The 15718-nt window shown below is 53.9% G+C and overlaps 1 protein-coding gene across 5 annotated transcripts in view; it reads left to right on the top strand.

The window, feature by feature from the left end:
• Positions 1 to 2731: 2731 nt before the first annotated feature.
• LOC102017066 (testisin-like) overlaps positions 2732 to 15718 on the top strand; it is a 21961-nt gene continuing 8974 nt past the window's right edge. Inside the window, exons 1-9 of one of the 5 annotated variants that reach the window (XM_013517778.1) lie at positions 2749 to 2814; positions 4420 to 4601; positions 5754 to 5843; positions 6493 to 6630; positions 6723 to 6749; positions 7048 to 7222; positions 7808 to 8091; positions 10689 to 10843; positions 11079 to 11314. In XM_013517778.1, the coding sequence (XP_013373232.1) occupies positions 5783 to 5843; positions 6493 to 6630; positions 6723 to 6749; positions 7048 to 7222; positions 7808 to 8091; positions 10689 to 10843; positions 11079 to 11314 (1076 nt within the window). In that variant the 5' untranslated portion in view covers positions 2749 to 2814; positions 4420 to 4601; positions 5754 to 5782. Of the gene's footprint in view, positions 2815 to 4419; positions 4602 to 5460; positions 5497 to 5753; positions 5844 to 6492; positions 6631 to 6722; positions 6750 to 7047; positions 7223 to 7807; positions 8092 to 10688; positions 10844 to 11078; positions 11393 to 15718 lie in introns of those variants that run through there. The other 4 variants (XM_013517777.1, XM_013517780.1, XM_005391406.1 and 1 more) reach the window with 4 other exon arrangements.

Genomic DNA, 15718 nt, shown 5'->3' with positions numbered 1-15718 from the left:
CAAGCTGGAGGTCCCTGTGCTTCTGCCTTTGGCCACCAGGTCCTAGGGGGAAGGAACTGAGCGCCTGGCACCTGACCTCGCAGGTGGGATGGACAGGAGGGGAGGGATGCTGAGCAGGTAGGCAGAGGGGTTCCGTGGTGCCCCAGACACTAGGGAGGGGCTGCTGGGCCTGGTGGGGCTGGGACAGGGGGCCAGGAGAGCCCGCACACCCCCATCCCACCCCAGCCCGTCTCCCCCAGCCTCACTCAGGTCCTCGTGGAGAACGCCCCAGCCGGTCATCCAGCAGTCAGGCCGGTGCAGGAACTCGGAGGAGGGCGAGGCCTGGACACAGACCGGCTGGATGTACTTGGTGTAGGTGACAGGCGAGGCCAGCCTCAGCAGGGCAATGTCATTGGAATACCCTCTGGCTCCAGGGTGTACAAAGATGTCCGTCACCCTGTACCGATGGAGGTAGGCTCGTAGGTTCCACACAGATGGGTGGAGAGTGAGCTCACCCAGCTGGACAGTCCACTTAGAAGCATCAGGGAACCTGCCGTGGAGAAGAGAGAACTCAGGGTCTTGGGAGTAGGGCTGGCCACCTGGGCACGCCCCTTCCTCAGGTGTCCTGGAGGGCTGTACCACTTGCTCAGACTGGACACCAAGTCTTTCTGCTGGGCCAAAAGGTTCTCTGCAGAAACTATCAGACCCTCAACAAGCCACGAGCGCAGTCCCCACTCTTGGGCAGTGTGGGGGAGGTGGAGGGGTGGCTCCCCTGGAGAGTGGTTCCAGTCCTCCAGGGAGCCCCTGTACAGCCCAAGGTGGACAGAACAGATTTCAGGGCCAGTTTAGGGCTCCTGGCAGGACGTTCTGCTCACAGACTCCCCCTCAACTCCTGCACCTGCCCCAACCCCGGCCACCCCCAGAACAGCACAGGAAGGGGATAGGGAATGCCCTTGGGGGTCATGGTGATGGAGGGGGAATAATGCACCAAAAGCTCATGGAATGTTCTGAAAGGGCATTCTGGAAGACTCTGAGCAGGGTTCCTTTCAGGGGCCCTAGTGGAAAGTTCTCAGTGTGTGATAGCGTAGCTCAGGTCAGGCACCCTGCTGGTCACGTCACAGACAAGGACATTCTAGAATACCCTGAGCGGGCTTCCCTCCAGGGCCCCCAAGGGAAAGCCTTTGGTGGGTGACTGGATGAGGCCCACCTTGGGACTATAGGGACCTGGCAACTGTACCACAGGGAAAACTGTCTTTCCAGCTTCTGGCAAATATATTCCAGAATATATATTCCAGCAAATGCCAGTGAAAGTGGGCAAAAAATTTATTGTTTTGTAATTTCTTTTAAAATATCTTTTCTATTTTAACATAAAAATACATTGGTGAAAAAAATGGGACACAAGAAGAAAGCAGCTGTGGAAACTTTGATATCAGATAAAACAGGATCCAAGGCTAGCAGTCTTAGTTCTGAAGCATGAGGCTATGTTCCACTAATAAAATCATGCTCTTGGCTGGGAATGTAGCTCAGTGGTACAAGAGCATTTGCTTAGCATTTTCAGCACTCTGGGTTTCAGCCCCAACTCTGAAAAAAAAAGTTATGCTGTAGGGAAAGACTGTAAGAGGCATGTGCTGCCCCTCGACCTGCCTCAGTACCAAGCCTGACCAGGGCTCCCTGAGCCTGAACGATCTGTGTGGGGCCCTGATCCCAAGTGCCAGGCCCACGGCTGCCCTCTGGTGGGGCCGGGGGATGGACATGAAGGTGCCTGCTCTGTGCAGTAGGAGCTGGGCCCTCCGTTTGGAGATCCGGTCTCCTGGGGCTGCTTGACCCTTTGCAATGAGTTTATCTGTCACGCCCCAGGCGTCCTCACCCACCTCAGGCTCCCAGAGCCCCAGGGTGTCACATGAATGGCCGCAGGGCATAGGGGGGTGTGCTTGGCCAAGGTGCCTCCAGCAGGCCCTGGGCTCCAGGTCTGGCCCACCCGTCCCCTTGCACTGCCCTGGGTGCCAGATGCTGCAGCCCAGAGAAGAAGAGAGAAGCTTCTTGGCCTTGCCCTAGGGGTTCAGGCAGGTCCTGCACCCCGAGTCCCAGTTCCTCTGCTACCCTGTGGAGGTGTCACAATGCCTGGGAGCTGAGTGAAGCATGTGTGTTCTGTCATTGGCAGAATGCCAGGTATAGCAGCCATTTGGAGGTGCCATGAGAAGACACTGAGGTTCCAGGGCCAGGACAGGAGAGACCCTTGGGGTGGGGTCAAGGTCTGGAGACTATGAGGAGCTCGGGGCCTCTGTGACCAGGAGTTGTGTTTGTGATGTCCGCTTAGGCTCCAGCTGAATTCAGAGGCTAAGTGTGGAGGCTCAGCCCCTCCAGGACGAGCCCGGGAGCCCAGCACATGTCCCCCTGGTGTTAACAATATCATCTTGTTTTACTACCCGGGGGCTGCTGTACCACATGACCACAGATGAGTGGCTTAAGATAACAGAAACACATTCTCTCAGTCCAGACCTTCAGCTGTCTCAAGGAAAGGGGTTGCAGGTCCAGTTCCCTCCAGGGCCCCTCCTGCTCTCCCAGCTTCTGCTGGCTTCAGACAGTCCCTGGCTTTCCCTTAGCGGCTCCAAGTGCCCGCCTTTGAGCTTAGCAAGCCTCAACCTTGGGTGTGTGCTTTGATGGCATAATGAGAATTGTCCTTTGAACCATAGCCAAAGTACCCTATTTTGTGAGGTCCACCACTGCCCCTAGCCATCCAGAGGGCCTCAACACACACGAGGCTGTGTGCTAGACAGCAGCACAAGTTCCTGGCTGGACAGTGCTTGCTGAAAACAGCAGAGTTTCCTCATAAGGGTGAGACAGGAGTGGAGTATGCACTGTTCTTCCAAAGCACCTTTCTTGATTTTGATCCTGATTTTTCTGGGGGTGGGGATGTGCTGTTTTGCTTTGTTGAGACAGGGTCTCACTATGGTATCCAGGCTGGCCTTGAATTCACTATGATCCTTCTTCCTCAGCCTCCTGAGTGCTAGGATTTCAAACATGTACCACGATGCCTGGCTTGATTTTGCCCTTTGGTGGGTGTGTTTTGGGGTTTTGGTTTTTTGAGATAAAGTCTCACTATGTGGTTCAGGCTGGCTTTGAACTCACTATGTGGCCCAGACTGGCTTCAAACTCTTGAGGATCCTCCTACCTCAGCCTTCTTTTTTTTTTTTTTTTCTTTTTTCCGGTACCAGAATCGAACTCACGACCACGTGCTTGCCGGGCAGGCGCTATGCCACTGAGCTAAATCCCCAGCCCCTACCTCAGTCTTCTGAGTGCTGGGATTACAGGTGTGTACCACCATACCCAGCTTGATTTTGCTGCTTTAATCAGTGCCCTATTAAACTAATAGCCTAGCTTGCGGGAAAGGTTGGGGGTGCTGCGGCTTGCAAGTTGTGTGCCACTCTGTAAGTAAGCCCTGATAAACTCAGTTACTTGCCAAGCTGGATTTGTTCCGGTCATTCTTTGCACTATTGGTGCCCTCTTGGTTCAGAGGCGGATATTTCTTTTATATTGCTCTGGGAGATTTACAAAACACGTGGATTCATACTTTGATGAGCTATTGGGAGGTAATGGAAACTTAAGAGATGGGATCTAGTTGTAGGGAGTAGACCCTTGGGGACTGTATATTGTTGTGGATGCCTACCCTAATTCTGTCCACCATGAGGTGAGCAGCTGTCCTCTGCCGTGTCCTTCTACCTCCAAAGTCGAGAGACAGCAGAGCCAAGGGACTGTGAACTGAAACCTCTAAAGCTATGGGCCAAAATAACTCTTTCCTCTTCTGTAATTCTCAGGTACTGTGTCATAGCAGTGAAACGCTAACACACTAGGCACCATGGGCATCAAAATAACACGTACTGGGGGTCCTGAGGTCATTAGAAGGATGGGAATGATACCAGGGTCATGAGTAAGACATGGAACAATCCCAGTCATAGGCGGACATGGGGAAGAATTCTAGGCTTGGGAATTCTAGAACTCATGACCTGGGAGTCCTAGAAGTCATTGCTAGGGCTGGGGTGAATCCCAAGGTCACTGATAGGTCTGAGGCTCAATCCCAACATCATGAGTAAAGCTAAAGGGTACTCTCAGGGTTACGGGCACAGTCAGGGTCCATCCCAGGGTTAGCAGTAGGGCTGGTATGAATCCCAGTATCATGGGCAGATCTGGGGTTCAATCTCAGAGTCATGGGCAGAGCTAGGGTCAATCCCAGGGTTAGGGGAGGATCTGAGGGCCAATTCCAGTGCAGTTCCAGTGCAATTCCAGTGTAATTCCAGTCCAGTTCAGGCCTGAGATGGTGAGAACTATGTCTGCCTGGGTGGACGAGTGAGTTACCAGCTTTCATTCAGGTACAAGCAGCACAGGTATGCTAACAAGCTGTGGTTCCCCTGATCTTTCTCCTTCCTATCCTTTCTTCCCTAGCCTGACTCTCCAGGAACTGGCTGGAGATGTGGAAGAAGGCAGCTGGGCCCCCAGGCAAGGGTGAGGTGTGAGTGGGGACCCCAGGGAGGAGGCAGAATGCATAAAGCGAGTGTGGCATATATGCACCAAGGAACATCATTCAGCTGTAACAAGAATGAAATTCTATCTGTGCAGCACGCTGGGTGAGTCTGAAGGACATTATGGTAACTGAAGTAAGTCAGGCACAGAAAGACAAATACCAGATATTCTCACTGACTTATGGAAGCCAAAAAAAGCTGATCACAAAGAAGTAGAGAATAGAAGAATGATTCCCAAAGGCCAAGAAGGGCGTGGGAAAGAGGGAGATGGAGGAGATGATGAATGGGTCTGGGATTGCTCTTAGGGGGAAAATCTTCCAAAGCACAATAGCACAATGAGGGAACTATGCTGGGCAACAGTTTAGTGTATATTTCAAAATATCTATGGAAAGAGTTCTGTATGTTTTGTAAGAAATAATAAGTCTTAGCCGAGCGTGGTAGCAGATACCTGTAATCCCAGCTCTTGGGAGGCTGAGGGAGGAGGATCACTGTTTGAGGCCAGCTGAGCCACATAGTAAGTTCAAGTCCAGCCTGAATAATATAGTGAGACTCTGCCTCAAAAAAAAAAAAACAAAAAGAAAAAAGAAATAAAATTTCAAGATGAAGGATATGCCAGTTACCCTGGTCTTATCCTTATATACTGTATATGTGTATTGAAATGCCACACTGTACCTCATTAATGTGTACCAATATGTATCACTTAAAATAAAAAATATAGATTGAAAAAGGCAATGAAGTTATAAGCTGTACTCTTGGATCCTTAAAACAGCTACAACAAAAGATTCAAGGTGGAGAGGGATGAGAGCTTGACCTGCGATCAGGAGGCAGCCAGGGGAGGAAGGGTCTTAGTCACTTTCCATTGCTGGGACTCAATACCTGACACCCACCATTTAAAAGAGGAGAGGAAGCTGAGTGTGGCGATGCACACCTGTAATCTCAGCACTCGGGAGGCTGAGGCAGGAGGATCACCAAGATTTCGAGGCCAGACTGGACTATAATGGTGAGTTTGAGGCCACCCTGGACTACATGCCAAACCCCGTCTGGAAAAAAAAAAAAGAGGAGCCATTCATTTGATTCACACATTCCAGTGGATTTGATCCAAAGTTTGCTGGCTCCAAGACAGAACAGCTGAGGAAAGGGCATAGCTGAGGAGAGCTGAGCAACCCATGGGCTACAGCAAGCAGAGGGAGAAGAGAGGAGCAGAGGAGGGTGTGCGCCCCCAAAGGCACACCCCAGTGACACACCTCTTCCAAACAGGCCCCACCTCCTGACTGCACATCTTAACTATGAGCTCATCAGTGGATAGCACTCCACGGTCCAAGCACCTTGCAAAGGCCCCATCTCTGGGTATGTAAGATTTTTGTGGGATATTTTAGGGCTAAACCGTGACCTGGGGACAATCCCAACTGCCAGCTCAGGGAGGGACAAAAGCCAAAACCCTCACTCATTTCCCCAAGAAAGTCCTGAGAAGGAGTGAATATGATCCTGGCCCAGTCCCAAAGGCCTAAGCCTCAGATCACCAAATACCAGGGAAGACTCAATGCTGGGCTTCTCCCGGGGAAGGGCTGAGGGCCAGCAAGTCTGGGTGGAGGAACAGACAAAAGAGGGGAAGGCAGCCAGCAGCCCTGGGCCGCAGGAAACAATGGCATTTTATGTATGTATGATGTATTTATTTGGGTAGTGAGAATTGAACCCAGGGCCTTCATACTGAGCTACATCCCCAGCCCTGTTTGTTCTTTTTTAAATTTTGAGACAAAGTCTGGCCAAGTCCCTAAGCTGTCCAGACGGGGCTCCAACCAGGATCTTCCCTTAGCCTTCCATAGGACGGGGATTACAGGCATGTGACCCGAAAAGAACAGGATTGTTCGGGTCCACTGGCTGCTAGGCCATGACAAGGGGTACTGCGGGTGGCCTGCCTTTGTAGGAGCGGAACCCCACATCACGTGGTCTCCAAGCATCCTTGGGTACAGATCAAGCTGGAAGGGGGCGTGCCCAGGGCCCCACCCCGACCTCTCTCCCCCAGGGGCCGCCGCCTCGCCTGAGCCGCAGGAAGGAGGTGCAGGAGAAGAGTCGCTGGGGATGTTCCCGCTGCTCACAGCCTTGCTGCTGTCCCGGGTGGGACCTGGGAAGCCCGGTGAGCTCAGGGTGCCGCCGAGTGCACGGGGTAGGGGTGTGGGGTCGGGCATGGAGGTCTCGGGAGCTCACCTTGTCACCCCCCACCCCCAGCACCGTTGTCGGAAGGCGCAGTGGAAGGTGAGTCCCAACCCTCCAAGCCTGCCTGGGGCGCCCGCGTCAGTGACACGATGACCCCATCTATGCCCCACTGCCTCTAGATTGAGGACTCAGGGCTCGAGAGTAACAGGCCCGGGAGGGCGTCTTCGGACCACGTGGAAATGGCCCCACAATACCTCCTTCCAAGGCCGACCCAGGATTCACGCGGTCCACTTGGGTGCTCCCCCCGCCCCGCCCCCGCTCCTGTGTCCGGGCCTTGTAGGTCTCTTCCCTGCGAGTGTGGGCCTGCCCTACCCGGCTCAGGCCCAAGTCTGTCTAGCCATGCTAGGTTCCTGCGGCCATCGGACAGTCCCCGCGCGCGTGGTGGGTGGAGAAGATGCGGAACTGGGGCGCTGGCCGTGGCAAGCGAGCCTCCGACAGTGGGGCAGCCACATCTGCGGGGCAAGCCTGCTGAGCCGCCGCTGGGTGCTCACCGCTGCCCACTGCTTTAAAAGGTGAGTTGGGGTCGGGGGCAGACAGTGGCCTCAGGCCCCTGAGGCCCTCACCTGGGCCCACAGTCATGCACGGTGGTGTGCGCAGGTCCCTGGATAAACCCAGATGAGGTCTCATTTATTTCCCTGAAGGGGCAGATTACACCGCAGGAGGTGGAGCACAGCTGGGTTGGCAGGTGGGGAGGGGCCGCCTGGCCACCGAAGTTCTGTGCAGTCCAACTCATTCTCTTCGTTTTGCTGGAAGCCCCACCCTGGCCCCCACATGTACTTTACCCATTATGGGCTGTGCAGAAGTCCCCGAAGGTCAGGGCCATTTCCCTATCCTTTGGACAGCGTGGAAAGTGAGGACTGACAAGGGGAGCCACCTCTCCTCCTCTTTCAACATTGGCTGTGAGTGGAGACTTTGGCTTTGGCCTGTCTGGGCTCTGAGGATTACACGGGGGTCCCTTTGGCCCAGAAGAGGGACTTGGTGATGGTGTCCAAGATGGCCAAATAGTACAGTCCCACAGGATCCCGGAGGTGGGGGCAGGTGTGCCCAAGTGGCCAGCCTTACTCTCAGGGCCCTGATTTCTCTCTCCTTCCTGCCAGTGTCCCTTATCCCTATGAGTGGACGGTCCAGTTTGGTGAGCTGACTGCAGAGCCATCTCTATGGAACATGCATGCCTACTATAATCGCTACCGAGTGGACAAGATCTTTCTGAGCCCCAAGTACCTTGGGGAAGTTCCTTATGACATCGCCCTGCTGAGGCTGTCCTCCCCTGTCACTTACACCAAGTACATCCAGCCTGTCTGCATCCCAGCCTCCATATCCAAGTTTGAGAATCGGACTGACTGCTGGGTGACTGGCTGGGGGGACGTCGCAGAAGATAAGAGTGAGGCTGGGAACAGATGGGCACTATCCTGCTCCCCTGTCCCAGCCACATCAGGCCTAGCAGCCCCTCCTTGGTCTCTGGGGCACTGCTGAGCCCCTCTGTCCACCTGCTAGGCATCCCTCCCATCTGCTTGCCTCCCTCGCTCCCACCTGCAAGGGCAGGAACCAAACACTCAATTCCCTTCCCTTGCAGACCCAGTGGCCTAAGGCAGAGGTGCAGGTGCGTTTAGTTTGTCCAGGGCAGCAGAGATGGAGGTCCTGTGGAAGGGTCTTGGTATTGCTTTATTCATACATCGTCCCACTTCTGCAGCTGTCTGTAAGCCCCACTTGAGTTCCTTGGTATCAGCCCAATTCTGGCTGCCTCTCCTAAAGGACTGAGCTCTCTCTCCTCAAAATTCCCAAGCCCTCTGGCCCTTGTGTTACACACCTGTAATCCCAGAACTCTGCGAGGCTGAAGCAGGAGGATCACAAATTTGAGCACAGCCTGGGCAATTTAAGGATTTAGCAAGACTCTGTCTCAAATGGAAAATAAAAAAATTGGGTTAGGATGTAGCTCAGTTGAAAGGCCCCAGGTTCAATCCCAGTGTCAGGAAAGAAAAAAGAAAAAAAGATTACTACCACTAACAAAAAAAAAAAAGCCATCCTTCTCCTACCTTAGCTCACAACTGAAATCCCCCTGAAGTCCTCAGGCAGCATAATCCAGCACCTGCCTATCTCATGGCACAAGAATCCCCTGGAAATGCTGGGCGTAGCCTTCCCTAAAGTGCTGTGAGGCTTCCCCCAGATGGGGTAAATTCTTCGTGCCTAGAACAGCCTGGCTGCCTCTCATGTCATCCCGATGACAGCGGTTATCACCGATAACTGTGCCTGTACGCTGTTCACTGAGCACCATGTCAGGATGGGGACGTGGTGAGAGCAGAACAAGAGCTCTGTTCCCCGTAGAGCTTACCTATAAATGAAGCCCGGAAGCTGAGACAGGAGGATTGCTGTGAGTTTGAGGCCAGCCTGGACTACACAGTGAGTTCAAGACCAGTCTGAACTATGTAGAGAGACTTTGTCTCCCAAACAAAACAAAAACAACCTAAGTGAAGCTGGGAGTGTTCGGTACCCATTTTACAGATGGGGATATGTGAGATCATCATAAAGGTTGCCCAAGGCCCCAGAACCAGTAAATGGAGTAGAAGCCAGGGCTGAGTGGCTCAGACAGTCTAAGGGATGTTCCCAAGGAGAACTGGCAGGGAGACGGTGTTGTAAAACCAACACTAGATCTTCCTCCTCTGGGAAAGGGGTCTATTTCTTTCTCCTAGAAGGGGCCCTGCTACAAAAGATGAATAGGTGTGAGCCAAGGGACCCTGCTAGTTCTCCTTTGCCGGCCTTCTTTCCTGGCCTGGGGCTGACAATGACCTCTGAAAGCCTGGGGCTCCACCACTGTTCTCAGTGCTTGGGGAGCAGGTGGGAGGCATGTCTGGAGCCCCCTTACCTTGCAGGAGCTTTTGCTGTGGCAGATGTGAGCTGGAAGATTTTGGACAGGGCACTTACTTCATCTGTGCCTCAATTTCCTTATTGGTAACATAGGGTAACATAGGTAAAAGTGCTAACTTCATATGGTCGTCCTTGTCACTCTCTGCAGAGCCCGGTGAACTCTGCAATTCCTGACTCACATCAGACTCTGACACTTCCTTGGTGCCTTTGGAAAGGGGCTTTTCCCCCAACTCTTTCCTTACCTGGGAGTGGGTCCCGATGCCCACTCCTTCCAGAGGTGATCAGGAGCCCTAAGAGCACCTCGTACAGCTCTTGGCTCAAGCCCTGAGAGTGCCCAGGTATTATCAAGGAGAATGCATCCTGGAGGCTGCGCCCTCACTCCAGTCTGGTACCTGGGTGTCTTAGCAAGGCTGTGTTCCTCGTAAGCCATCTTAGTGGTCATAGCCCCTCCCCCTGGGCACATTTTAGCTAAGGAATCTCTACTGGCTCAGGCAGAGGCTTTGTGTGTATTCTACAGATGGGGTAACTGAGTCTCAGGGTACAGTGCTAATAGCGTGTCCACCTCCTGGGTCCCTCTGTGATATTACTGACCATTCACGACATCCTGTTTGTGGGGCTAGAGCTGGAAGCCATCAAGAGTGATATCCGGCCAGGAATAGTGGTGCACACCTGTAATCTCAGCACTCTGGGAGGTTGAGGCCAAAAGATCACAAGTTTGAGACCAAACTAGGTAACTTTTTTTTTGAGGATCTCACTATGTAGCGCAGGCTGGCCTCAAACTCACAGCAATCCTCCTGCCTTAGCCTCTGAAGTGATGGGATTATAGGTGTCTGCCACCATGCCCAGCTATTCTGGGTAGCTTTGCCTTAAAATAAAATATCAAAAGGGGTTGGGGATGTGGCTTATTGCAAAGGCTCTGGACTCAATCTTTCAATTCCCAGTACAAAAAAAAAAAAAAAAAGAAAAGAAAAAAAGGAGGAAGAGAAGGAGGAGGAGGAAGATGAGGAAGTAACAGTAGTATTATGATGTCCTAGGTGCCCCAGGGACACTGCCACCCCACAGCCTGTCCCTCCCCAGAGAGGAGGACCATGTTGCCTGTTTCTATCCACGCTGTAGGTCTGCCGAATCCCTATACCCTCCAGGAAGTACAGGTCAGCATCATCAACAGGTCCACGTGTAATGACCTGTTCCAAAAACCAGACTTCCGTACGGACATCTGGGGAGACATGGTGTGTGCTGGTGATGTCACAGGTGGCAAGGATGCCTGTCTTGTAAGTGTCCTCAGCCCTACTGCTCCCATCCCTAAACTGACAGCAATCTGTCACCATAACCCTTTTGATCTCTTGAGATTGGGAGTTAGAGACCCTGCCCCCCCTTTGCAGATACAGAAACTGAGGCCCTGTCCCTGCCAGAGGAGGGGACAGCTCCACAGACCCCAGCTCTCCCAACCTCTTCGCTAGGACCCCACCCCTAACCTAGGCTGGGCTCGCCCGTGCTACTCCCCAGGGTGACTCAGGAGGACCCTTGGTCTGCGACCTGGACGGGCTGTGGTATCAGATTGGAATCGTGAGCTGGGGAGTGGGCTGCGGTCGCCCCAATCGGCCCGGAGTCTACACCAACATCAGCCAGCACATCCACTGGATCCTGAAGACAGTAGCCAGCGGTGGCTCCCCGAGGCTAGACCTCCCCCGACTGCTGCTGCTCCTCACTGTGCCCTGGGCTCCCCGGTTGGTGGGCCTCATCTGAGCCCACCTGACTCATTTGCTGAGTCAGGCTCTGGTCCTCTTTCCTCCTGTTGGTAATAAACACGTTGGAGTTGACCTCAGTAGAGCAGTTTCCTGTGCACCCCTGTCCAGTCCAGCTCTAAATCTCACTCCCCAAACCTGTCTACCCATCTGTATTAGCCACGTTTTGTCTCTGGCTAGTTCAATCACAAGCATAATGTATGGAAGGAAGATCAGAGTTCCTGGGTGTCTTGGGTGGAAGACGGGTGTAGGTGCCAGGGAACATTCCAGTGTGCCCCATCATACAAGCACCAGACACTCCTGTCATGGTCCCCCAGAGGCCAAACTAGGATCAGAACTTGACAGAAGGTAGTTAATTGGAAGGTGGCCTCAGGAAGCATGGACGAGGAGGTGGGGAAACAGGCAGCGAAGGGTTTGCATGGGTGAGGAGGTTACTGTTCTTGCAGTTGAGGCACACTCCTTCTTGGGCCTCAGCATTGACCCACAGAAGACAAGAAAACCAGGGCTGGCCACTGTCCTCTGAGCCCCGTCTCTAAGGAATGCAGGGTGGACCTAGAGGTCAGGGCCCTGCACAACTGGAGCTGACCCCAGTGAGGCTGTCAGGGCTTCTCCAGCGGCAGCAGCACTGTAAGATGATGGGTTTAGTTTGGAGTTTTGTTTTGTTTTGTTTTGTTTTTGGTTTGGGTTGGTTTTTTGAGACAGGGTCTCCTATACAGTTCAGACTGACTTTGAACTCATTATGTAACCCAGGCTGGCCTCAAACTTGCAGCAATTCTCCTGCCTCTGCCTTCTGAGTGCTGGGATTACAGGCATATGCCACCACACCCAGCCGCCAGTGAGATGGCATCTACCTCATCTGTCCCTGTCAGGACCTCTGACCTCAACCTCAGCATGGCCAAGGGACCAGTCCAGATAGGCAGTGTCAGGCCTCTCTGCGCTGTTAAAGCAAACGTGTGTTTTGCAAGGTCCCTGAGTGCTGTGAGTGCAGAAAAGGGAGAGATGATCTGGCCAGATCTGCCCGCTAAACCAGGCATGGTGGTGCACACCTATAATCCCAGTACTTGGGAGGATGAGGCAGGAAGATCTTTGCAAGTTTGAGACCAGCCTGGGTTACAAAGTGAGCTCAAGGCCAGCCCAAACTGCATAGTGAGACCCTGTCTCAAAAAGACAAAAACAAAACAAAACAAAACAAAATAAAACAAAAACACACAAAAAACCAAACAGATCTGCCTGCTATGCCACCCACAGTCCTGCTTCCAGGAAGACGTACCCCACGCCCCCGAAAAACGAGCCCTCATCCAGGAGCCAGGCTGGAAAGGGGTTTAGTAGCACACACTCAGCAGAACTACCTGCAAAGGGTGAGCTCCACACCGTGCACTGGGCCCCTGCTCTTCCCCCACACCACCATGTCACTTCCACAGAGATCTGGAAACTCTTGGGGATAAGTCCTGCCAGCCCTAGGCACCCCATCCCAGTGCTGCTGCACTCTCAGAGCTGCCCCTGTCCCACTCCACACTGTGCTCCATCCAACTGCTGCAGAGGCTCTCCTGTGACCCCTTCCCTGCCTGGCCACACCAGAGGCAGGTCCTCAGCAGGACATCCCCACAACCTGTATGTGGCCTCTGCAGGACTCTGCTGCCCCTGTCCTGTACCTAACACTTGGCCCCCAAGCCAAGTGTCTTGGCTTTTCCAGTGGCTGGTGGTGTGTGCCCAGCAGGCAGATGCCCCACCTCCTGCAGGGGCTCTGGGCTAGGACATAGGTCAGTGCAGCGAGGCTGGCATCTGTGTGAGGCAGGACCTTGGTAGAAACCTCAGGCTTGTGGGTCTCATGTGTGGCCTTCACACAGCCCCTTCTCAGTGCAACCTACAGATAGCCTGAAGGGCCCCTCTCTCAGGCTGCTGGAGTAACAAGAGAGAGCAGGCCAGGTGGCTCCCATGCCCATTGCGATAACTGCAGGCAAAGATGGCATAGAGGCAGGATGTGCCCACCAGCCAGCATTGGACGTGGTGCCGCCCACTACCCACTCCAGCGACACAGCCCAAGATGAACATGTCCAGGGCCGGTGCCTGAAACTCAAAGACTCAAAGAGCCAGGGAGAAAGTGAGCCCCCGCACAGGAAGGGTGGGTGCCCTCTACCACTCTGACTGGGGTCAGACCTAGAAGTAGGCAATATTAGGTACTGTGCCCTTGCTCTTTCCACTGAAGGGTTCACAACCACAGCAGGTGGACACATGGTACTCTGTGCCCTCTCTCCAGAGTAGAGGTCTGGAAGACAGACTGAGGCATGGCACCAGGGCTGCCCCTGTCCTGTACCTAACACTTGGCCCCTCCAGGCCAAGTGTACGGCTTCCCCAATGGCTGGTGGTGTGTGCACAGCAGGCAGCTGCCCCCCCTACCGCAGTGGCTATGGGCTGGGACACAAGGAGACAGGGGAGAGGGGCCCAACCTTCCCCAAGAGGAACTGTTTATTTTTATTCTGTGGCTGCTGCCGCAAGCACCTTGCATCTGCCCTGGCTGCATCAGACCCCACAGTGCCACACACAGAGACATTCACTTTGATCAAAGCAGGCCTCAGTCTGGCACTTGTCCCAGTAGACTCCACCTGGCAGGCCCTCTGCAGCCCACTTCAGTCAGGTCCCGAGAGGCCTCCCCACCCACAACCAAACAGAAAGTCTGACATTGCGCATGTGCAGGCCTGCCTCCCCCGCACCCACCATACAAGCAGCCTCCTCATACCTATAGCAGACCAGTCTGTGCACTGCTCCCCCCGCCGCTTCGCTGCAGTGTAAGTCCTAAGCCCCTTTCACATGGCAGAGTTTTGCATATTTGTGATTTCTATCTAGAGTAGAGCATGCTGAGCTAGTACTCCAGTAGCCAGTAACGCCAAAGGCCTGACAGTGTTATCCTCTGTGGCTGCAGGCAGTGAGCAGTCAGAGAAAGACAGCAACAGAGAACGGCTAAAATCTGCCATCTCTGATGGTCCAAGAGTTCTCAAGGCCTGTCAGTGGCTGATGCCCAGTGACAAGGAGGGACGCTAACCCTAGACACTAATCGGCACTGGCATTCAAAGCTCAGAGCTGTTAACACTCAAAGAGCTACACTTTGCTAATGGGTAATTTGTATGTGAATGAACCAAAAGAACCCTCCGCTGGGCGGTAACACCATGGTGGTCCGTGCAAGGACCCTCCCTCTCCGAGGGCCCTGAAGAAGAGGGTGGACAATGCCGATGGTTGTCAGCAGTGGATAAGAGGCTCAAGCACTACCCTGTGGTTAATTTCCATCCTAGATTCAGTGAAACACACATGCTGGCCAGAGACATCTGCACAGCCTCAGCTGCAGAGGTCGCCTCCAGGTCGAGCCCTCACTTCCTCCGCCCAGTCCAGCAGTGCACCCTAAATCCAAGCACGAGGCACGGGGGTGGCTTTAGGCCCTGGCCCTCCTGCAGAGACCACTGCAGACATGAGTCCCGCATGTGGTGGCACTTGTGGCCCCCCTATGGGGGGCTCCCTCTGCACCCACAGTGGGAGCTCCCTCTCCATTCTCACGTTTTTCTGCCTTCCTTGTCAGCCCCAGGTCTGTCTTCACAACAGGCTTGCGCTGCTATGGTGGAGTGTGGCTCCAAGCTGGGCACCCAGCTTCAACCCAAACACTAGGAGACTTAAGGAAGCCTCAGGCTGCACAGAAGCAGTGGACCTGGGTTATACCCACAAACCATCTTCTAAAGCACTCAGGTTCACCTTCCCCTGTCACAGTCATGTGGAGCCATGTAGGCCATTTGGCTGGGGGGTGTGGATGAGGCACCTAACCGCACCTGCCCAGGCAGTTAGGCTGCATAAATAGAGATGGGACTCACTGTCTCTCAGGATCTGCCCCAAGGCTCTGTGTAGCCTCTCATAGCTCCTTCTCCCCCCACTCCACATTATCTTAGCTGAACCGGGGTCTATGTCATAGACATTTATAGGGGGAGAAAGTGGGTGGGAGACCTGAGGGCTTTCTCATTCTGAAGGGTTTCCCACCCTTCTGGGTCACAGGAGGAGGATGAAGAGCACAGTGGGGAGGGCCAGGTCCCTGATGCACCCCACCCATAATCCCAGCCGGTCTTGAGGTCAGACTTTCTTTTGGGGTCAGAGGAAGGACCGATGTGATGGTAGGGGCAGCTGGGCTCTTGGGCCTGTCCTGGAGGGACACTTAGCCTCTGAATTCAGCTGGAGCCTAAGCGGACCCCACAAATGCAACTCCTGGTCACAGGGGCCCCGAGCTCCCCATAGTCTGGGGACCTTGACCCTACCCCAAGGGTCTCTCCTGTCCTGGCCCTGGAATTGCAGTATCTTTTCATGGGCACCTCCAAATGGCTGCTGTACCTGGTATTCTGCCAATGACAGGACACACATGCTTCACTC

This window comes from Chinchilla lanigera, unplaced genomic scaffold (genome assembly GCF_000276665.1).
Source record: "Chinchilla lanigera isolate Chin_1 unplaced genomic scaffold, ChiLan1.0 scaffold00041, whole genome shotgun sequence".
Taxonomy (NCBI): domain Eukaryota; kingdom Metazoa; phylum Chordata; class Mammalia; order Rodentia; family Chinchillidae; genus Chinchilla; species Chinchilla lanigera.
Note: the sequence above shows the minus strand (reverse complement) of the source record. Positions and strands in the feature narration are given on the sequence as shown.